The sequence below is a fragment of the Alexandromys fortis genome, unplaced genomic scaffold, assembly GCF_014885135.2.
Source record: "Alexandromys fortis isolate MF-2015 unplaced genomic scaffold, M_Fortis_MF-2015_v1.1 scaffold_78, whole genome shotgun sequence".
Lineage (NCBI taxonomy): Eukaryota > Metazoa > Chordata > Mammalia > Rodentia > Cricetidae > Alexandromys > Alexandromys fortis.
This window is the reverse complement of record NW_026067977.1, coordinates 5,630,411-5,654,540: the sequence shown is the minus strand read 5'-3', so window position 1 is coordinate 5,654,540 and position 24,130 is coordinate 5,630,411. Positions and strand designations below refer to the sequence as shown.

General features: G+C 39.3%; 1 protein-coding gene across 3 annotated transcripts in view; it reads left to right on the top strand.

Moving 5' to 3' along the window:
• Positions 1-24,130, top strand: part of Lrig2 (leucine rich repeats and immunoglobulin like domains 2) — a 47,440-nt gene that overhangs the window by 9,394 nt on the left and 13,916 nt on the right. For 2 of the 3 annotated variants that reach the window (XM_050157539.1, XM_050157538.1), the window contains exons 2-12: positions 3,529-3,594; positions 6,991-7,065; positions 7,282-7,416; positions 9,300-9,443; positions 9,558-9,701; positions 10,180-10,323; positions 10,521-10,664; positions 15,613-15,693; positions 17,544-17,615; positions 17,896-17,964; positions 23,603-23,766. In XM_050157539.1, coding sequence (XP_050013496.1) covers positions 3,529-3,594; positions 6,991-7,065; positions 7,282-7,416; positions 9,300-9,443; positions 9,558-9,701; positions 10,180-10,323; positions 10,521-10,664; positions 15,613-15,693; positions 17,544-17,615; positions 17,896-17,964; positions 23,603-23,766 — 1,238 coding nt within the window. The remainder of the gene's footprint in view (positions 1-3,528; positions 3,595-6,990; positions 7,066-7,281; positions 7,417-9,299; positions 9,444-9,557; positions 9,702-10,179; positions 10,324-10,520; positions 10,665-15,612; positions 15,694-17,543; positions 17,616-17,895; positions 17,965-23,602; positions 23,767-24,130) is intronic. The other variant, XM_050157540.1, reaches the window with a different exon arrangement.

Below are 24,130 nucleotides of genomic sequence, written 5' to 3'. Positions count from 1 at the left end.
TTAAAATAGAATGGAGACATTTGAAGTGGGAAAGTAAAAGTTCTTTAGTCACAGTTAAGAAAAAAACACTTATTTGTTGGGTAGGCGTTTTACACAAGGATCTTTTTCCTTTTGAAACATAAATGAAGCCACTGTGTAGTTTATATAAATATGTGTTGTATATTTTAACTGGCTCCAGAGAACTCTGTAGGATGGGATTTTCGTAAGTTATTTAACTTCTCTCATCTTGATAGCATGTAGGTTTCGTTTACGATTTTTTTTAATACAATAACTTCTTGGTAGATAGTTTTCCAAGATTGTATGATTGTATATGTATAATAGATTCTTAGAAATGGTGTTAATGGGAATATGATATTGGTGTGTACCCTAATATATTGACAAAGTCTTTGGTGGTCTATCTTGTTACTGCTATCTTTTTCATGGAGTCAGAGTTCAGAATCAATATATAGATATGGTTTTAATATTTTATTTGTTTATTTGGTTTTTTGAGACAAATTTCTCTGTGTAGCCCTGGCTGTTTGGAACTCACTCTGTAGACCAGGCTTGTCTCTAACTCATAGAGATCTGCTTGCCTCTGCTCCTGGCCAAGTCCAATGATTCTTGAAAACAAAAAGATTATTGACATAGAAGTGGACATACCTGACTGAGCAGAAGAAAACTCCTGTATCTTTGTGGCTGCAGAAATTCTTTGTAGTTGCCTTGCAGAACTTGTGACTTCTCTGGGCGTTCTATAAATAATTTACAGCCTGAGAGCACTGCACAGCCACAGTAATGGCACCTCAGGCTTTGGATGATATCGAGCACTTTAATAATTCATTGGTTATCGCAGCTGCTTCCCCGTAGCATGAGTGGGAGGGGAATCTACAACTCAGAGCAATAAAGCCTTCACTGAGATGTTTACACTACAAATACAGGAAAGGTTACTGGTTGTTAAGTACATTTTGGGGATAGATGAAGGGAACAGATGGAGCTTTCATTTTAATCATAGCAGTGTCGGTGATGCCTTACCAAACCCTTACTCTTCCTGGTAGTTAATTTCTTATTATGTGTATGTTTGCATATGTGTGAACATATGTATCTGTGCAAGTGTTGGTGTACATGATTGAGGAGGCCCAAGGTTGGTATTGTGAGTGTTTCTTTGAGCAGGTGTCCCTCAACTGAACCAGAACTCAGCTAGCCAGGTTGTCCTTGGGATCCTGTCTCTGCCTTTTGAGTGCTGGAATTAGAGGTGGGCTTCTGGGCCTACATGGCATTTGTGTGGGTATTGGGGATCCAAATCCTGTTCTTTATTCGAATGAGTCATCTTCCCAGGTTGTTGGTAGTCTAACTCTTGATTGCTCTCCTTCCTACTGGAGAGATGGCTCAGAGGTTAAGAGCACTGGCTGCTTGCTCTTCCAGAGGTTCTGAGTTTAATTCCCAGCAACCACATGGCAGCTCACAACTTTCTGACTCCAGGCACTATCACACAGATATACATGCAGGCAAAACACCAGTGCACACAAAATGAAAATAAATTGTTAAAATTAGAAATATAGTTTGATGTCGGTACCATCAATTGAAAAATAATAACGATGCTTAGTGTGTAAATAAATTACGCTCTTAAATGAAAGTGGCCAAGATATGCAGGCTTGAATCTAGCTCAAAAACTGTTGTGCTGTGATAGAGACATCATTCAAACCCGCATGCACTTGCCAACTGCCTTTTGCAGCACAGTGAGATAAATTGATCTGTAGTGTTTCTCCAGTGTGTCCCTATTGCTAGACATATAGTAAGTCTCTTGGGCAAACAGCTCGTGTGGACTACATTCTATCCACTTTAACATTGTAACGATGACAGGAATCATCCACGTGAATTTTAAAAAGACTGTTCAAAAGTTTAAGCTCAGGATGAACTTTAGTGAAATTTCTACTCTAGCTAGTTGTCTGAGATGGAAAGAAATTTTGAATAAATAGCTTCTCTACTTTTAGTTGTGTGACTTTGGGTTGACAAGCTATTAGTTTGCATGCTTGGCAAATGTGAGGATTGTAAATATATTTGTCTTGTAGTTTTGTGCTAATTTAGCTATTTGTACACAGACGACTGTCCACCACTTAATAAATATTAAGCTAAAACTGTCACCAACATCAACATAATTTGAATGAGATTCATTACCTTTTCCAGAAGTTGAATTGCTCCTTTTAAGAAGACCCATGCAATTCGTTTTGTTTGCTTGCTTTTTGAGATTGGGTCTTGCTATGAGCACAGGTTAGCTTTACATGCTAGTGTTAGCCTTTGTGTATCACCATTGCATATGCAACTCAGTTCAAGTTTTAGTATAGAAACACTCATTTTGACTTGTGACTTCTACCTTCAGATTTGTTAACAGCTAATCTGGCATTATATAATCACTACAAGAGATAAAGAAACTCATTGTTAAGTGAAGAAAGCAAGGGACAAATGTCCAATGTGGTCCAGTGAACCAAATGTACGTTATCATCTGTGTAAAAATTTGCTGGCGTATGCATAAAACATTTGGAGGGCTGCAATCACACAGTAGTTTCATTTGTTGCTGTTGGAAAAAGACAGACTTAGGAAGCTGGTAACAAGGATAGAAGACTTTCTATTCTTTTATACTTGACTTTTTGGGGGGGGCGGGGACAGGGTCCCAGTTTCTCACTATGTAGCCTTATAGTCTGGAACTCAGAGATACAGAGATCTGTCTACTTTTGCCTTCCAAGTGCACCACCACACCCAGCTTGTTTGTTTTTGAGTCAAAATTTTTGTTATACAGCCCAGGTTGGATTGAGGTTTATGTTCCTCCTACCTCAGCTTTCTAAGTGCTTAGATTATAGGTATGGATCATCATAGTTGGCTTTTGCTTTTATTATGGAACCATATTAATATATTCTAAATTACTAAAACACATTGAAAATGGAAAAGTATTAAATCTGTTTTGAAATTTGGATGGACTTATTCATAAGCATTTATTTTGGTAATGATGAAATTCAGTTGCACGTTTTTTTTCTTTTTGAGACTACTATGTAATTCTGACTGTCCTAGAGTTTACTGTGATACCAGGCAAACCTCACATTGGCTGGGCCTCCTACTTCTACCTTCTTAGTGCTGAGAATTACAGACAATTCTGTACCATGCCCTGTATTCACAGTTAGGGACTGGTGAGGTAGCTCAGAGGTTAAGGACACATACTACTCTTGAAGAGAGGAATCTTGCAAAGGACCATATTGAGTGCTGATAACCCTATCTTCAGTCTGGCCTAAAACTTCTGCCTCTGCCTGAGTAGTCTGCCTCCTGAATGCTGGTATTAAAGGCATGTACACCTGGCTAAAATGAATCTTTAAAAATTTACCTTTAGTAGGACTTCCAGTATTTCCATTTTAGTTTTGTACTTCCTCCCTTCCTTGGACATACTAGGGAGTGCCTGGATCTTGGTCTCTCTAACATTGATATATCTATATAGCTCACGTTTTGTTTTATTTTTATGTGAGGTTCAGCTTCCACCACTAAGCTATGTATATTTGTCTTTTTCAGGGATTTGAGTCATAACCGGTTGTCTAACTGGAACATTAGCTTGGAATCACAAACATTACAAGAAGTGTAAGTTATTTTTATTTATTTACTCTTATGATCTTTGAAATAACCCAATTATGAATTTGAGTATTTTTTGGTGTATGTTTGTGTTTTGCCTGTGCTCTTGGATGTGCTTGTGGATTCCAGAGATGAACATTAGGTGTCTTCCTGAATTGCTTGCCTACCTTTTTATTTAAAATAATGTTTTTATTTATCCTTTGAGAATTTTATATATTTTGACTATAATGGATTAATTAAAAATGCTGCAGGATCCCTGGCAGTTGCACCAGCAAAAATGCTGCAGGTCTCCGAGCAGTGGCAGCAGGCTATATGGCAGCAGGCAGCGGTCCTGAGAGCAGCCAGTCCCAGGCAGGGACGGTGCAGTTCCCCGAGTGGCTGCAGCAGGCCTCAAGGAGAGACAGATAGATGTGCACACCATGAGACCAGGCTGCAGGTCTCCGAAGGTGGCTGGTCCCGGGCAGGGAGCCATGTGGTGGTGGGCAAGAGACAGAGACATGGATAGGCACACCATGCAGAGTAAGGTTGGATATTTATTTAGTGGGTTATGGAGGGGAAAGGGAGAAGGGGAGAAGAACCGAGAGGCAGAGAGAGAGAGAGAGAGAGAGAGAGAGAGAGAGAGAGAGAGAGAGAGAGAATATATTACATTGGCCACATTCTTTCCCTTCCTCCAAGTCCTCCCAGATCCTCACATATCTCCTCACCCAACTTCATGTTTTTTATCTCTCTCTTTCTTGTTTTTGACTTTGTTCTTCTTTTGAAACAGGGCTTTTCTGTGTAGCCCTGATTGTCCTGGAATTTACACTGTAGCTCAGGCTGGCCTTGAACTCAGAGATCCCCCCCCCCCCCCCCTTGCTTCTATCTCCTGAGTGCTGGAACTCAGCTTGTAGATCAGTCTGGCTTTGAATTCACAAAATCCACTTGCTTCTGCACCTAATCAGTGCTCTTTCTCTCTCTTAAAAAACAAAGACTAAGCAAGCAAATAAAATCTCTAAACAAACATGGTAATTTGTGTTGGCTAGCTATTCCTGAACGTGGAGCCTTCCTTGATATGGTTGATATACTCAATATCACTCCACTGAAAACAAACTGATTTTCTCTCCCAGCAGTTATCAGTTGTAAACAGCTTTTTATCTTGGAGTGGGACTTTGTGTTCACATTTCCAGGGGTTTTTGTCTGGTTTGAGCTTGTGCAGGCCTTGTGCATGCTGTTGTCTATGTGAGTTCGTGTGTACATTTGCCCTGTTTTGTGTAAGAAGACAGCTGTTTTCCTGAGGTCATCTGCCACCTCTGACTCTTAGGGTCTTTCTGCCCCCTCTTTTTCATGCATCCCTGAACCTTGATGAAGGGGTATGATACAGATATCCATTCAGGGCTGAGCATTCCAAAGTTTCTTACTCTCTGCACATGGATTACCATCTGCTTCAAGGAGAAGAAGCTTCTCTGATAAGGGTTGAGAGATACATTGATCTTTGGGCATAGCAGTATGTCATTAAGAGTCGTTTTATTGATGTGTTCATTTAACAGAATAGTAGTAGATTTCCCTCTAGGGCCTATAACCTGTCAAGCCTCAGGTTCTCGGCCTCATTCTACCTTAGTTTTTGAAACAGTAGCTCTCAACCTGGGCCTTGCTGACTCAGCTAGATTGGCTGGTCATGCATACCAGGGATTTCTACTTCCTCCACCTCCATACTGGGTGTACAGATGTGTACTACTCTATTCAGCTTTACATTGGTGCTAGGGATCTAAATTTGATCCTTATGTTTGTATAGCAAGCACTTTGCTGCCTGAACCATTTCTTCAGTCTGAATTTGGGAATATTTAATCTAGAGATGCGTGAAAAAAATTGAAAGAAGGGCTGGAGTGATGGCTCAGTGGTTAAGACTACTTGCTGTTCTTCCAGAGGACCGAGTTCCATTCCCAACAGCCATGTGAGGCAGCTCACAGCTATGCTACTCTCCTGTCACTGAGCTATATCTCCACCCTCCTCCTTTTTAAACATGTTTTTAAAGATTCATTTATTTATTAAGTATACAGTATTCTTTCTGCATGTGTGCCTGCTTGCCAGAAGAGGGCACCAGATCTCATTCTAGATGGTTGTAAGCCATCATGTGGTTGTTAGAAATTGAATCAGGACCTCTGGAAGAGCAGCCAGCAGCCAGTGCTCTTAACCTCTGAGCCATTTCTCCAGCCCCCCTTTTTAAACATTTTTTAAAAATATTTATTTATTTATTTATATATTTGTTTATTATGTATACAATATTCTCTCTGTATGCCTGCAGGCCAGAAGAGGGCGCCAGACCTCTTTACAGATGGTTGTGAGCCACCATGTGGTTGCTGGGAATTGAACTCAGGACCTTTGGAAGAGCAGGCAATGCTCTTAACCACTGAGCCATCTCTCCAGCCCCCTTTTTAAACATTTTTAAAATTAAAATATAATTACAGCACTTCTTAACTCCCTTAAAAAAACACAATGTTTTTATTATTTTATGTGAATGGGTATTTTGTCTGAGTGTTTGTGCACGTCATGCATGCAGGGTCCACAGAGGCCAGAACAGGAAGTCAAATACCCTGGAACTGGAGTTCAGGGCAGTTGTGAGCTGTCATATGGGTGCTGGAATCAAACCTGGGATTTCTGGTAGAACATCCAGTGTTCTTAACAATTAAACCATAACTCTTTGGCCTTTCAACCCCCCTTCTTAAAAAGATGGAATCTTACTACATAGCTTAGACTGGTCTAGAATGTACTGTGTGGGCTGGCCTTGGACATATGCATCCTCTACATCCATCTTCTAAGGTCTAGGATTGCTGGTGTGTGTCATCGTCATATCTGGAACTAGCCTTTGTAATACTGATTTTTGTAGTTGTTGTTGCTATTGCTTTTTGAGACAGGGTCTTTTTGTTATAATCCAGGCTGACTTTGAACTTACATTCTCTTTTCTGTTTTTCCCAAGTAATGGTATTACAGGTGTGCTAAAAACACATCTAGCATTTAATACTGATTTTAATGGTAAGCCATTTACTATGGAGTAACACATTAAAATTTCTAATTTCTCAGAGCTGGGGAGATGGCTCAGGTTAGTAGAGGACCTGACTTTGATTCCCATCATTCATATTGTGTGACTTACTACCACCTGTAACTTAAGCTTCAGGGGATGCACTGCACTTAATGTGTACAACCCTCTTCTTCTCATGTCATTAGAAATAATAAAAATCTTACACAAAAGAAGAAAAGTTCCAATTTCTCCAAAACCACATTTTATATTAGTCTAACTTATTCTGTGTCATAGACTTGTCCGAATTTGGATACACTAACATATTAGCAAAAAAAAAAAAAAAAAAAAACCAGAATTCAGGAGGTAATTTCTACCATTAAAATTTCAAAACTGTTTTCTCTTTTGCTTAGGAAAATGAATTACAATGAACTAACAGAGATCCCGTACTTTGGAGAACCAACACCTAATATTACTCTGCTTTCACTGTAAGTTAAGACTTCATTTTTTTAAATTATGAATTGTATGTTGGTGTGTATGTGTTTTGGAGAACCAACACCTCCTATCAATCTGCTGTCACTGGAATATAACAGTACCTGTTATTTGTTTTTAAAAAGTCCATACGTTTTCTTCTAATTGTTTAGTTTCCTTGTGGCCTGAAATGGGTCACTGGCAATAACTTCAGTTTAATCCTTGTTTTATAGAGTCCATAATTTAATACCAGAAATAAATGCAGAAGCACTTCAGCTTTACTCTGCTCTCGAGAGTTTAGACCTCAGTTCCAATATCATAACAGAAATCAAGACGTCTTCATTTCCTCAAATGTCGCTGAAATCCCTGTGAGTAAAATAGAGACCTAGAGTTACTGAATTGATGGGGAGGATAATTTCTGGAGTAAACTGCAAGGGGACAGTGGGCTGGGCCTGCCTGCTTTCTGGACTCTCTTTAAAGTGCATTTCTGTGTTTCATTGGTTAACCACATTCCCTCAAATGTCTGCTGTTTGTTTAATTTTGATATTCATGTGTAAAATAAGCTTAGTTTTGGGCTTTTGGAGTTATTTATTCTTCTACTTCACCTGAAAAGAAAGAGTACTCTGTTGCCAGAAAAAAAATTACTAGGCATTGAGAGCAAAGTTTGAGATTTGTAACATTGATTTGTTTGTTATTGTACATGGGGTGATGTAATGTCTTAAAGCAAGAGTGTGAAGGTCAGAAGACAGCTTTGTACAACTGTTTTCTGTCTTCCACCTCTATCTTTCTCCTCCCTCCCTCCTGCCTTCCTTCTTCCTTCCTTTGCTTGCTTTTTTTTTTTTCTTTCTTTTGGTTTTTTGAGACAGGGTTTCTCTGTGTATCCCTGCTGTCCTGGAACTGGCTCTGTAGGCCAGTCTGGCCTTGAAATGAAGAGATCCCCCTGCCTCTGCCTCCCTAGTGCTGGGATTAAAGGTGTGCTCTAATAGTGCTCAATTTTTTTCTTCCATCTTTATTTGTGTCCCGGGGATGGAACTCAGGTTGTTAGGCTTGTTTGGCAAGTGCTTTTATTTGCTAGGCCATCTTGTCAGCACAAGATTTAGTTTGAGAGTTTTTCATTTTGGTACTGGGAACCAAATCAGTATCTTATCACACTAGGCAGTTGCTGTCCCATGAGTCACACCTCCAGTCCTAATCAGCAGTTTTGTAAAAAGTAAACTAGGAATACTTTGTTATTGTTTGTTAAATAGTAGCTTATCCTGTGTAATGATGATGTTAGTTAGCTTGCATGCCAGTTTCTAAAGCATACTCATTCACACTACCTTATAACATCCTAAATGAAGTAGACCTTTACTTTTTCCCTATTTGTTTTGAGACAGGGTTTCACTATGTTTTCCTGGCTGGTCTGGGACTTATCAGGTAGACCACGCTGGCCTCAAACTCAGAGACCCAACTGCCTCTGTCTTATAAGTGCTGGGATTAAGGGTATATACCACCATGTCTCACCTTCCCCATGTTTTTCAATATCAGGGCTCAAACCCCCAGGACCTTGCCATATGCACTCCATCTCTGAGCTGTACCTTCAGCACAGAATTAATTTTGTAGATGTAGGGAGAAAGCAATTAAGTGATTTGTGACTAAAATAGTAGTTAGGGGCTGAGGAAATTGCTCAGTGGGTACAGATGCTTGGTTCTGCAAACACAAGGTCCTGAGTTCAAATCCCAAACACCCATATGAAAATAGGGACATGACTGTGTGTGTCTATAACTCCAGCATTGGGGGTAGTGAGACTTGGATGGCCAGCCAGCCTGTCTAGCCAAAATGATGGACTCCTGGTTCCATGAGTGACTAGCTTCTGGTTTCAGGAAAGACCCTGTCTTGAGGTATTAAAGTCAGAGAATGGTAGAGGTAGTCCTCTCTTCCCCCCATACTGCTCTTGCCTCTAACTCCCCCCCCCCCACATTATACACATTCACCTGGACAACATATACACATGAATACACACACAAAAAGCACGATGCTTGGGTGTTCATGCCTTTGCATGGTGTGTGTGTCCCATGACTTCATTACAACCTTGGCACATGACTTTTTTCTGACATTAAAAAAAAAAAAGCATAATTTGGGGGGCTGTGGGGATAGCAGTTAAATGATTTGACAAAATGTATATAGCTAAGTGATGGAATTGGAGCCAGAGTTACAGACTTTGGTTAGTTATCACTGTTTCTTTTCTTTTGCTGCTACCTTGTCATTTTAGGAATTTGAGTAATAATAGGATAACCACCTTGGAGGCCGGTTGCTTTGACAACTTATCGGGTTCTTTATTAGTGGTAAAATTAAATCGTAACCGAATTAGCATGATTCCACCTAAAGTCTTCAAGCTGCCTCATCTCCAATTCTTGTGAGTATCAAAATTATGGATTGTAAGAGACAAGTTTTCCTCTACAGCTGTTTTTCTGTTTAAATTACTGTTAGAGTAACTCAGCCAGTTTCTAACTGAAATATTCTGTTCAAGGGAGCTGAAAAGAAACAGGATTAAAACTGTAGAAGGCCTCACTTTCCAAGGTCTTGATTCTTTACGCTCATTGAAAATGCAGCGAAATGGAATTAGCATACTCAAAGATGGAGCGTTTTTTGGCTTGAATAATATGGAAGAGTTGTAAGTACTGGGATAGGGGAGAGTTGGGAGGACTCTTGCTGGGCTTTTAATAGCTAGTGTAAATAGCTAGTGTAGTTGCTTAGTTAACAGAGATACATGGTTTTTCTGATGTGAGGTAACATGCTAAAACCTTCATTTTCTTCCCCTTCCTCCTCCCCTCCAAGGCTGAAGCATGGCCTCACACATGCTTTCATAGAGACTTTTAAGTTTTTTTTTTTTATTTAACTGGTAATTTTGTTAAGTTTTTCAATATAAATTATATTGTTTTGAATCACCAGAATTTATCTGAACCAGAAATCCAATACCACTTGGTGTGTTTGTTTTATAGATACTTAGTTTCTTTAGGGCTAGATCTTAAGTTTCTTAGGTCACTAGAGTTCAGCTAAGGTATCTGTTTGTCAAAACATTTAAGTGAGATTTAAAATCTTGGTATTGAAGTCTTGTTTTGAGTTACTTACTTCTCTCTATAATTGTACAGAGAACTGGAACATAATAACCTTACAGGAGTGAGCAAGGGGTGGCTATATGGCTTGCGAATGTTACAGCAGCTGTATATGAGCCAGAATGCTATTGAAAGAATCAGCCCCGACGCATGGGAGTTCTGCCAGAGACTATCTGAACTGTAAGTGTTGAGTGGTGTTTCATGGGAGGGTGTGAGACTAGAGCAGATTGGAGTAAATTACTTAGCTCATGGTAGTCATGAGAGCTAGCATCTGTATTTCCTCGGTCTTTGTTAGAAACCCTAAACTTAGCATGTCAATGGAGTAAAATTGGGCTAAATACAATAATTTTTGACATTCAATGTTTTCTGTTTTTTAGGGATTTGTCCAATAACCAACTGACCCGCCTTGATGAATCTGCCTTTGTGGGTTTGAGTTTACTGGAGAGATTGAATTTAGGTGACAATAGAGTCACTCATATTGCTGATGGTGTATTTAGGTTTCTTTCTAATCTTCAAACACTGTAAGTTTTTGTTTTGTTTTTTAAAATCTGTTTTAGATTGAAACTAAGCAAATGAATGAAAATAATCAGTATGAAAATGGATATATGCTAGTATTTTGTGCTTCTTTTGTTCTCTATCCCATAAATAAATTTTACTGCAGCTTACACTTTAATTCTGAGTTAATCTCATAACATCAAAGCCTTTCCATGCCAGTTGGCAGTGTTAGAATGCAGTCATTGCTTGCTCTCTTGGTGGGTAGTGTACCAGAACTCCAGCCTTGTCTGGAAGGATGTAGGTGGATAGTGGTAGCAGTCTGCTCGCTGTGGTAGTTTGCTGCGTGTCTTTTTGCATTGTGTGATTTTTGGGTCTTTGGGGGCAGTGCTATGGTGTAAAACTTGAGCATGCTAGGCCAGCACTTTACTACTGAGCTACATCTTCATTCTTTGCCTAAAAGAAACTAACGTCATCTCAGTGTGTAGCTTAGCTCTGCCTTCCAGGTATAGGGATTATAGGCATGTACTATCATGCTTGGCTAAATGGTGTGTGTGTGTGAAGTGCGCGTCCATGTGCTGCTGTCGATTGATTATTGACCTTGTTCAGTGGAGCAGGACCATTGATAAATTTCATTGCTTATAAAATCTGGCTCAGGTAGTAGTGTCTGTGAGACCTCATCTTTTTTTCTTTATGAAATTTATTTTCTTAGATAAATTATGTATCTGGGCAGCCAGCCTTCACTTTATTGCACTAGTAGCACATGTGTAATACCAGAGTCCAGGACAAGTCTTACAAGAGGTTTGTGTTCTTGAGAAGCACTTATCTACCAGGCACTGTAGAAGAGGATGGGGAAAAGCAGGACCTGCTCAGGAGACCAAGGGTTGGGTGTGTGGGGGTGAGTTTTGGGACAGTGATAACCCTCTGACAGCTGGTTTTCTCCAGGATGGGCCTCATTTTATGTGGGTGAGCACTGCTTCTGAGAGTTTAAGATTGTTCTGCTGTGTCATGCCCAGAGGACGGTGCTCCACAGCATTCCAATCCTTCTTCCTGCCCTTGCATTTGCATTCCCTCCCTCTTCCTTGAGACTCCCTCAGCCTTGGTGTGTTTAGTTAAAACCATATCCATAGATTTAATTTCCCACCCTTTCCTCTCCCTCTTCTCCTCATCCTCCCCTACTCCCCTGCTTCCTTTCCCATGTAAACATTTCTACTTTGTTTTTCCTCTTCCTACTTTTATATCTCCTGGGTTCTATCCCTTCCCCCTAAGAATGTCTTTTGTCCCTTCTTAGGGGCCCCTTTCTCATAATTTAAATTCTTAATGGCTCTTGATTAGAATACTTTGTGATTATTACATTCAAAATTAATAAATGATTTCAGGAAAGAGATAGGCTCCAAATTTTGGGACCTAACCACCAATGAGAAGGAGACATAAAAAATATGAGAAAATACTCTCATATTGATGATGCATACTGTCTAGTTACTATTATACTTAGTTACTTAGTTCTATTGCTGTGAAGAGACACTTTGACCAGGGCAACTCTTAAAAAGGAAAGCATTTAATTGGGGCTTTTCTTGCAGTTACAGAGGGTTAGTTCATGAGCATCATAGCAGGGAGTGTGGCAGGAAGTATGGCAGTAGGCAGGCATGGCACCGGAGCAGTGGCTGAGAGCTTATATCTTGATCCCCAGACAGAAGACAGAAAGACTGGGTCTGTGTGGGCTTTTAAAACCTCAAAACCAAAAACCCTGGTGACATACTTCCTTTAACAAAGCCACACACTTCCAGTAAGGACACACTTCCTCCAGCAGGGACATACATAACCCAATCCTTCTCAAACAGTTCTAACTGGAGATCAAACATTCAAACATATGAACCTATGGGGGCTGTTCTCATTCTAACCACCATGTTCCACTCCCTGGCCCTATATAATTGTTAGCAGTATCATGATGAAAAATGCATTTAGTTCAACTTCAGAAGCCCTCATAGTCTTTCATTGTCTCAACACTATTTAAAAAGTCCAGAGTCTCATCTGAGACTCAAGGCAGTCTTCTAATTATAATTCCCTGTAAAATCAAAAATCAAATATTTCCAACATAGAGTGGTACAGAATGTACATTACCATTCCAAAAGAGAGAAAAGGGGGCATAGGAAACACTAGACCAAAGCAGGACCGAAACCCAGCAGGGCAAATTCCAAATTCTGTATCTCTATGTGCAGTGTAGGTGGTTTTTTATATCCCACTTTTTCAGCTTTGTTGACTGCAGCACGTTTCTCTGGTGGGTTCTACACCTGTCTATAGCTCTTGACAGGTGTCCATAGTTCTGGCATCGCCATCATCTTGGGATCTCCAATGTAATTACCCAGGTTTCACCTTAATAGCTTCATGAAATTGCCTCTTTGGGCCACCATGAAGGGACTCCCCTGCCACACACCTTGCCTAAGCGACTTTCCCTAATTGCTGAGGAATATGCTACAATTCCTTTCCTGTATCCTTGATCAAACCAGAGTAGTGTGGCCAGAGTGTGAAGTTCCACTGCGTGGGCTAAAACATGGTCTCTTCCATGACTTACATTTGCATAAGCTTTGACTTGGTGATTTCCTTTGCCACATAAACTTTCCTTTTTATAAGTTATAGGATTAGCTGAGTTGGTTTTTGCCCTGAGGTACCATTTCTTTTATTCCATTTAGCATCAGACCTTTCTTTAAACTTCTCATCTTTGTGGGCTTGCTTGGCTCCAGTGTTACATACACTCCAATGTACTCCCCACCCCAACTGTATATTTTATTTTCTATTTCTTTTTGCATTATTGGCTCCTTTTCATTGTAGATCTGTGTGATAGTGATCACTGATAACTACATAGCACAGTCAGTGCTAGGCTGCTTTGAAGTCTCTACCAGTGACATTAGTCCAAACCTCTTCAATTTAGTCTTTGACAGATTTTTTTTTTTGGACAAAGGGCAGAAAGCAGCCACATTCTTTGCCAACACATCACAAGAATGGTCTCTAATATTCTTCTCCTCTGAAACCTTCTGAACTGGGTCTTCATAGGACACATTGCTCTCAGCACTTCAGTCTTCCATGCTCCTACTAGGGTGGCCCAGTTAAGCCCTACTATAGCATTCAACTGCTTTGTTCATCCAAAGTCCCAAGTCTGCCATATCTCTTTAAATAAGAGTATGGTCAGGCCTATCACACCAGTACCCCAGTTCTTGATACTGACTCCTGTCTTAGTTCTACTGCTGTGTTGAAACACTATGACCGCACTGGAGTGCTGGCTCAGAGGTTAAGAGCACTGTGTACTCTCCCAGAGGTCATGAGTTCAATTCCCAGCAACTACATGGTGGCTCACAACCATCTATAATAGAATCTGGTGCCCTCTTCTGGCATGCAGGCAGAACACTATATACATAATAATAAATAAAATCTTAAAAAAAAAAAGGAAAGAAACACTATGACCAAGGCAACTTATAAAAGGAAGCATTTAATTGGGGGACTTTCTTACAGTTCCAGAGGGTAAGTCCATAACTATCATGGTGGGGAACATGTAACGGCAGGCAGGCAGGCAGGGCACTGGAGCAGTAATGGAGAGCTTACATCTGATCCACAAAATGGAGATAAAGTGAATGAGACTGGACCTGACCTGGTTTTGAAATTTTCAAGTCCATTCCCAGTGATACCTCCTCAAACAAAGCCACACCCCCTAATCCTTCCCAAATAGTTCCACTAACTGAGGATCAAGCATTCAACTGTAGGAGCCTAAAGGGGCCATTTCTCATTCAAACCTACATACACATACACACATACAAAAACGCATACCTGTATATGTAGTCCAAATTGGCCTTAAACTCAGAGAGTTCTGTCTCTGGAGTGCTGAAATTAAAGGTATGTGCCACCATACCTTACTAATTATGAACTATGTTATCGTTTTGCTTGAAGAGGGCTAAGTAAGAAGAAACCTCTCAGCTGAGCGGTGATGGTGTACACACCTTTAATCTCAGCATTCAGGAGGTGGATCTCTGTGAGTTCGAGGCCAACCTCATCTACAAGAGCTAGTTCCAGGACAGCTAGGGCTGTGACACAGAGAAACCCTGTCTCCTGTCTGGAAAAAAAAAAAGAAGCCTCTTTATGTAATCTTATAAATCAGAAAACATGTGTCTTAGTTTAGTGTAAGATGGCTTTAGGAAGCAAACTGATTAAATTTTTTTGTGATTGAATATTTTTAATATAACTGATATTTTATCAGCACATGATATATACAACTGTACTTCCTCTGAGAATGGGATGGTGGATTTTAAAAGACTGTAGTTTTCAAGAAAACACAGTGACTACTCTAGCACGTGGGCATACCATTTTTTGATTCCCAAGGGGAATGTTAGATTGCTCTTGAGCTGTGAAGCTCTGTGTTGGTATTACTTTTTGAGCTATTTTGAGGTTAAGGACCCAGAGGAAGGCTTGAAACACCCAGAAATCCCATTAATCTAAAATTACATTTGTAAGCTGTTATCTATCTTCTTTATCTTGAAACCCTTCTTTATGTACAATCCTGTCTACAATTTTTAATAGGCTAGTACAATTAGATGTGGTTAACTAGAAAGATTAGTAACCTTAGCAGGTTGCTTGGCTTGTTTGCTTATTTGTTTGTTTGTTTTTATTTTTGAGACAGCGTTTCTCTATGAAGTTCTGGCTATCCTGGAACTCACTATGTAGGTCAGGCTGCCTTGAACTCACAGAGATCCTCCTGCCTGCTTCCTGAGTGCTGGACTAAAGTCACGTGCTAACACGCCTACTTAATTTATTAATTCTTCTGTGTTTATCAAAAATAATCCTTTAAAAAGTAGGACTGAGTTTTCACTGTAATAATTGTTAAAACAAGGGTCAAAATTAGCATGTATCCTTTTATCCTGCCATACCATGATCTTGCCTAGTTTATGGTAGTCATGTTGATTAACACTTTTTTCTCCTTGACACTTTCAGAGATTTGAGAAACAATGAAATTTCATGGGCCATAGAAGATGCTAGTGAAGCCTTTGCTGGACTCAAAAGTCTCACTAAATTGTATGTATCTGTGGTGTTTGTGTATATATGGTCTTTTCAAGGAGCAATTCTAAATGTTATTGGATAATGTGTTTTTTATATGGCTAGAAAGTCTGAGGCTTTCTATCATCTCCTAAAGGAAGGAGCTTTGTTTGTCAAATAGTTTGTTATTGTTTAGGTGCTTTTTATTTATAAAGTATTCCTATGGAAATGTATTTTTTTATTTCTTAGTTTCAGGTTAGTATTGTAAGAGATAGGTTTTATCATAGAATGTTATCCTTCCATATGTTTTATTATTCCTTGTTCTCATTCATTCCCCTCCCCTACTGTCCTCTTCCCACTTCCTCTCTGCTTGTGTGGTTCACTTTTACATCCAGGTAGTTCCTTCTGCTTTCTTAGGACTTATGTACCATGCTGTATTTCCCACTCTCCTTAAGATCTTTCCTCCCCTCTCATGATACCTTTTTCAGTTTTATGACCTACAAACACATTTATTACACACATGTATATAATTCTAAGTCTAGCCTCTGCATACAAGAGAAAACGTTTGGTTGTTTCCATTTTTCTACAAATTCCGAAACTTCCATTTTTCTTTATGGCTGCATAAAATTGTGTTGTATATATGTGCTACCTTTCCTTCATCCATCCATGTTTCAGTGGACACCTAGGCTGTGGCATATTGACTCAGAGTCCTTCAGGTATATATTTACCAGTAGCTTAGCTAGGTCAAGGTAGTTCTATTTTCAGTTTTTGGAGGAACCACAATACTGATTTCTTTCTTTTTTTTTTTTTTAAAAGATTTATTTATTTATTATGTATACAACATTCTGCCTCCAGGATTTCTCTCCTGCTTGTACTGGTTTTTTTAATTGGGACCAATGGGCAACCCTGAGGATTTCTTTCTCTTTTTTCTAAAGATTTATTATGTATACAACATTCTGCCTCCATGTATGCCCACATGCCAGAAGAGGGAGCCAGATCTCATTACAGATGGTTGAGCCACCATGTGGTTGCTGGGAATTGAACTCAGGACCTCTGGAAGAGCGGCCAGTGCTCTTAACTACTGAGCCATCTCTCTAGCCTCCCACCATACTGATTTCTATAATGACAAGTTTGCATTCTAAATCATGCAGGATTTGAATAAGTTACAGAATAGAATTTTCCATTCAAGTAAGAGAAATAAATGCTTTCAGAAAGTGTAGTTGAGTAGTAGTATGTTTAATCATGAGATATGTGGGGAATATGTCTAATAATAGGAGAAAATATTCTCCTATGAAGCATTTTACATCTTTTTGAGAAGGTTTTCTCCAAATATTTATACTTGTCTGAATGTCTTTAATCTGACCATCTTTTATTAAGGAGAGAAGTGGGGAATTTAACCTCGTGTAGCAGTGGCAAAGTATCAGCAGTTTAGTGGTTAGGATGACTGTTCAGAGGAGCTCAGAGGAGCTCTGAAATGTCATGTTGCGCTTTGCATTAATTAGTAAGTTCATAACTTTCTTTAAAATAAATGCTTGCTTTCATTAAGCCCCAATTCAGTGTGTATAGTTTTTTCTCTCAGTTATGTCTCAATAAAGCCATTAAAGGGGCTAAAGAGATGGCTCAGAGGTTAGGAATGTTTTCTATTCTTTCAGAGGACCTGAGTTTGGTTCTCAGCTCGTAACAACCTGTAACTTCCACTTGAAGGGGTCTGATGTCCTCTTCTGGCCTCCATAGACACAGCACTCACATGAACATACCTCTACCCCACCATCTACACACAAACACATAATTAAAAGTAATTTAAAAATGTGTTACTAAGCCACACTATAGACTTTTAACTTAGTATACTTTGTATAGATAAATATTTAATTAATTTTATTTTATTTCAGAATCTTGCAAGGAAACCAGATTAAGTCAGTTACACAGAAAGCATTCATTGGTCTTGAATCCCTTGAGTATTTGTAAGTATTTCATATATATTTACTCACTGCAGAATCCTTGTGCTGGTTGTGGTGCCTGCCTTTAATCTCAGTCCTCAGGAGACAGAGGCAGGCTAATTTTCCCGAGTTTGAGGTCAGCCTGGTCTGCATAGCAAGTTTAAAGCCAGACAGGGTTGCATACTGAGATTGCCTCAAAACAAAACAACTTTTGCTGTCCCTGGGAGGTGTACATGAACAATAAAGCATTTATGTAGCTTTACTATAGAGATGGCTACTGATTTTGCATTTCTCTTGATTTCAGAGATTTGAACAACAATGCTATAATGTCTATCCAAGAAAATGCTTTTTCTCAGACTCACTTAAAGGAACTGTAAGTAATTTTTTTCTCTTTTAATTATTAGTGCTTTTTGTATGTAAAGTACACCATTTGTGTGCTTGGTGGGGACAGAGGCCAGAAGAGGTCATAAGATCCTCTGGAACTGGAGTTACAGATGATTGTGAACCACCATGTGGGTGCTAGGAATTGAACCTGGGTCTTCAGGTAGAGCAGACAATGTTCTTAATCATTGAGCCATCTCTGTAGCTCTTCATTGTCTATAAAGAAAGACGGTGACTCAGGTGTTTTCAGAAGCATGTAATTTAAGCAGGATATCTAGAAGTGTTGATATTGAGTTGTTTCAGTGCTGGTGTCGTTTAAAGATATCCGGCACTGAGCATGCCCATGTGCTCACAAGTAGGAATCCTTAGCACCACTTCTGGGCTCGAATGTGTACTTTACTTTCTGGATTATCAGAAACATGTGTCTCCAGTTCTTACCTTGTGATTGGTTAAGGTGGGTAGCAGTGAATTTTGTTCTTTTACATTGTGAAGTTGCTCTACGATTTTGAGTTATTAATTTCAATGTATTTAAACTACTAAAATGGTCAGCAATTTAAATGTTACAGTAGAAAAAGATAGTGTTTTATACTTTTTTCACACATTTTTAAAGTAAAAATTTAAATGTGTAGTGTTTTGCCTACATGTATATCTGTGTACCATGTATGCTTCTGGTGCCTGTGGAGTCCAGAAGAAGGTGTCAGATCATCTGGAATTGATGTTATGGACAGTTGTGAGCTGCCTTGTGAGTGCTGGGAACTGAACTCAGGTTCTGAGAAAGAGCAGTGCTTTTAGCCACTGAGCCATTTCTTCAGCATCTTCTATGTATTTTTTAAAAATTGCCTTAAAAATCATTTTATGTGTAAGTGCACCACGTACATGCATGTATGAGTTCAAGGAGGTCAGTCCTGCTGTCCTGGAACTCACTCTGTAGACCAGGCTGGCTCCGAACTCACAGAGATCCACCCTGCCGAGTGCTGTGCGCTACCACTACCTGGCACGATAAGAGTTCTTAACTGCTAAGTCATCTCTCCAGCCCCTAAAATTGTTTTTTATTAGTGTAGAGATTTTTCTGAGTTAAGGGAGTTAGCTGGGAATTGTTATTAATTTAAATTGTGATGTTGGAAAAATCAATATTTTAAGCGCTTTGGCTAGCGGCTACTCAAAGGGCATGCAATAGAATCAGTTCATGACAAGTCAGTGATAAAAATGAAGAGCAAGCTTGTAGGAATTTGTACAACAATTTGATATAATTATGACATCTTTGTAGTTTGTAGTAATTTATAAAGGACTTAGTTTTGGGACAGTGACGTGGTTCAATGGATAATGGTGCCTGCCTTCAAGCCTTCAATCTTGAGTTTGATCCCAGGACCCACATGATGGAAGACCTGACTCCTATGAGTTGCCCTCTGACTTCCACACAAGTGCATGACATGTTGCTAGACATGATAGCACACACCTTTAATCCCAGCATTGGGGAGGCAGAAGCAGGCAGGATCCCTATGAGTTTCACATCAGTCCGTTCTACTTAGTGTGTTCCAGGACAGTCAGGATTATGTAGAGAGACCCTGCCGTTGTCCACCATGCCCCTGAAAAGAATGTGGCATATGTGTATGCTACCCCCCTCCCACAACATCTGTGCACACATATATGATAGATAAACATTTAAACAAATTTATTAAAGTACATTGGATTTGTAATAGGTTGGAAAATGTAAAAACTGGTTCTTACCACAGATTGAGATTTACTCCAGTCCTTATAACTTGTCACAGTAGACAAATTGCTTAACTGGAGACTCACTGTTTGTTGTCAGGGTGGGAGGAGTGGTTCCCTAGATCATGTGGAGATACAGTGAAATAACGGTTTAAAGAGACATTCATTCTTCATCCATTGTATACTCGATTGGATCATGGTCTCTCTCTTTATAGACAGTTGGTTTATTTTTATTTTATGTACATTGGTGTTTTGCCTACATATGTGTCTCTGTGAGGGTACCCGATCCTCTAGGCTAAATAGATAGGGATTGTTTTAGTTTAATGTGATCTTGTGTAGTCTAATGTTCAAACCTTGCCTTATTTTTGACAAATGTCTCAAGATAAATTTTATATAAAAGTCTACTTTCTGACTTCAGGTTCACTTTGGGATCACTTGGCTAACACTTTGAAATTTTTTTTCTTTTGTAGTGCTAGATTCAAACCCAGAGCCAAGCAAATGCTCTAGCACTGATCTATCCCTAGCCTTTATGACTTTATCAAAAAAAATTGTATGTTGTATACTTGATGTGTAGGGTGGGAGAGGCTTGTATGCTGTAGCATATGTGTAGAGGTCTGAGACAACTTTGTAGATTCTTGTCTTCTTCTACCTTTATCTATGGGTTCTGGTATCAAACTCAGGTCACCAGGCTTTCATGGCAACTATCTTTATCTACTTAATCATCGTGTGAGCCTCCCCCGCCCCTTTTGGCTTAAAGAAGTTTATTTCAGTATGGAGGCTGGGAAGTCTAAAACCAAGACACCAGAAGTTTATACCACTGTATCAGTTCTCTTCCTGGCTTGCAGATGGCTTCTTTCCCCTCATTCTCAGATGGAGAGAGTGTGGGCATGCACTCAGAACAGCAAGAATGAGCAAGAGTAAGCCTCTTATGCTCTGAGCCCTATTTGTTCATTTGTTTGTTTGCTTGTTTGTTTATTTTTTGAAACAGGGTTTCACTCTTTAGCTGTCCCGCAACTTGCTTTGTAGACCAGTCTGGCCTCGAGCTCACAGAGATCTCCTTGTCTCTGCCTCCCAAGTGCTGGGATTAAAGACATGTGCCAACAATGCCCTGCCTGAGCCCTTTTTATATGGGCCCTCTGTCTTATGGTTTCTATTACTGTAAAGAGACATTGCGACATGGCAGCTCTTACAAAGGAAAACATTTAATTGGGGCTGGCTTACAGTTTCAAAGAGTCAGTGTATTATCATCATGGCAGGACTTTGTACCATGCAGGCAGACGTGGTGCTGGAGAAGGAGCTGAGAGTTCTACATCATGATCCACAGGCCGTACAAGGAGACTGTCACACTATTTTGAGCATATAAGACTTCAAAGCCTGCCTCTACAATGACACTTCTTTCAGCAAGGCCACATCTACTCCAACAAGGCCACACTTCCTAATAGTGCCACTCCCTATCAACTGAGCATTTAAGCACATGAGTTTATGGGGGGTCATAGCTATTCAAACAACCATAGTCTCATTATGTTGACCTGGCTGGCTTTGAATTCCTGGATTTAAGTGGCCCTCTTGTATCAGCCTCCCAAGTAGCATGTTATAACACCCAACTCTTCCTGAAAATTCTTTATTTCTTTGCCTTATGAAAGGGGAAGCAATAAACTAATTTATGTGGTATGTTACCTAGAAAACGTCAATTAAGTGATACTAAACATTCTGTTGGTTAAAATACTTTGGAAGTTTTTTTCAAGTTCTTAGAAATTTGTTTATAGTTCTTGCTATCTGCTATAGTGTTAGCAATCATAATTTTGAATTTTTTTTTGTCACAGGAATAACTGCATAATAAAACAAGCTCTTAACCACATTTTCCCATGAACCTCTTTGAAGCTGAAGCACTTTTGTATTATATTGTTTGCAGAAACTTTCAGGAACACACAGAGTTTTCCCTGAAGTGTGTGAATATTATATAATAAAATATTAGCAAAAGTATCTTTTTTTAAAAAAATATTTATTTATTTATTTATTATGTATACAATATTGTGTTCGCGTGAGTGCCTGAAGGCCAGAAGAGGGCACCAGACCTCATTCCAGATGGTTGTGAGCCACCATGTGGTTGCTGGGAATTGAACTCAGGACCTTTGGAAGAGCAGGCAATGCTCTTAACCGCTGAGCCATCTCTCCAGCCCCCGCAAAAGTATCTTTTATATGTAACTCAAGAGTATCACAAAGCGTGAGGAGGAACGCCAAAAAGCATAAAAATTTTAATAAGTGCAGACTTAAAAATATTTTAAGGGCTGGGTAGATGGTTTAAAGAGGTAAAAACAGTTTCTAGGCTCCCAGGCTGATGACCTGAGTTGGATTCCCAGATCAGTAGAAGGAGTGACCCTCCATACATGTACTGTGGCATGATCCCCCTTCCCACCAAGTTAATAGAGCATTTAAATCATGCACAAAGAATGAGTTGTAGTGTTCCCCAAATTGTTTGCTTTCTCTGCTAAGGGATCACAGAGAGAAAAACACTGATTCCTCAAAGGGATCTGTTTTATAGACAACATTTTTTAAAAGTGGCTCTTACTCTGAGTTGAAGTATATTGCCAGAGGGCTAAAGTGCTTTCAGTCTTGATGAAATAATTTGAAAATAGCAACATACTTCCCACATAGAGCTCTTTCAGCGCTTCAAAATCTGTGACTAGCCTTGCCCACAATGTTTCAAGAATTTAAACGTCAGGAACGTAAGCCAGGTACATGACTATCCACACCCCTTTCACCTGAATATACTAGTTATTCACCTTCTGACAGACTTACCCAATGCCCCTTGTTCTTTTCTCACCTTCACCTTTGCATCTCTGCACATATATAGTTTTTATGTAGACATTGTACATATAAGTCTTGTTTTCAGACCATCTAAAAGTTGTAAAGACATTGAGGGACTGGAGAGTTGGCTTGGCCATGAAGAACACTTGGTGGTTTTGCAGGGAATTCAGGTTTGGTTCTCTGCACCCACATTTCATGCTCACAACCATCTGTTTCTCCAGTTCCAGGGGATCTGATACTCTTTAAATGTCCTCAGACACCAGGCATATACACATAGTACATATACATGCAGGAAAAACATTCATCACACATTAAAATAAAAAATTATAGATGTTATGATACTTTATTTCTGAATAGCTTGGCATGTATTTCCTAAAACCAGGGACATTTTTTTACATAGCTACAATGTCATTTTCATACTCAATGAAATTAACATTTACAAAATTATATCTAGAAGATTGCTTATCTTCAAATTTTTCCAATATCAGAAATATCACCGTGACTGGAGATGCAGCTTAGGTGGTAAAGTGCTTTCCTAGCATGCCTAAGAAACTCTAGGTTTAGTTCCCAGTTAAGCCAGATGTGGTGTTGCACAGCCGTAAATTCTAGCATTTGGGATGTGGAGGCAAAAGGACTGGAAGTTATAGGTCATCCCTGTGTACAGTGAACTCAAAGCCATCCTGGAATATATGAGTCCCCATCTCCAGCAAACAAACCAAACACACAGAAGTATATACACATGCATATAATATATACACATGTATATCCCTCCCTGTTTAGAACCCCTACCCCCAAACAAGAATCATGTGTCGGTAGGTGTCATTGTGTATTTCTGAGATTCTAAGTTCTAGGCCAGCCTGAGTAACTCTTGTCTCATAACAAACATGCATGCATGAAATGACTCTTTACTTGTCTTTAATCTAAAATGATTCTCTTGTCCTTCAGTCTTTTTTTGATGTATTTCATAACACTGACATGTAATTAAGGCTAACTGTTTTCTTACAATTAGGTGAATTTTTTTTTTGCTATACATCAATGTGTAGCAAAGTTATACTGGAGAAACTAGAGTAAAGCTAAAATGAAAGATTCTTTTCCTTGTTTTCTTTCTGCAGTGTTCTGAACACAAACAGTTTGCTCTGCGATTGTCATTTGAAATGGCTGCTTCAGTGGCTGGTGGATAACAACTTTCACCATTCTGTGAATGTCAGCTGTGCGCATCCTGAGTTGTTAGCAGGGCAAAGCATCCTGAATGTGGACCTGAGAGATTTTGTCTGTGGTTTGTATTTCTGTTTTTAAGTTTTTAAATTTCTCTTAACTATTGTAACAACAAAATAAAGGAGATGAACAAAAACAAAACAAAACAAAACAAACAAACAAAAACCCACCCCCAAATGGCTTTCTACAGCCCATCTTATGTCCTTGTGGTGTTGCTCTCTGTCCTTTGCAAACACAGGATATATTTTGTGTTCTTTGACTTAGTGTTTTATAAATGGTTGTTTTCCTCACTCTTCTTGTTTGTCTTTATAATGCAAGGACCCTCTCAGTGCTCCCTTCTCATTGGCTTTATTTGAGAGGAATTGTTAACTTGAGGATAAGACTTCAGGATTTTTTTTTTTTTTTTTTTTTTTTGTTTTTTGTGG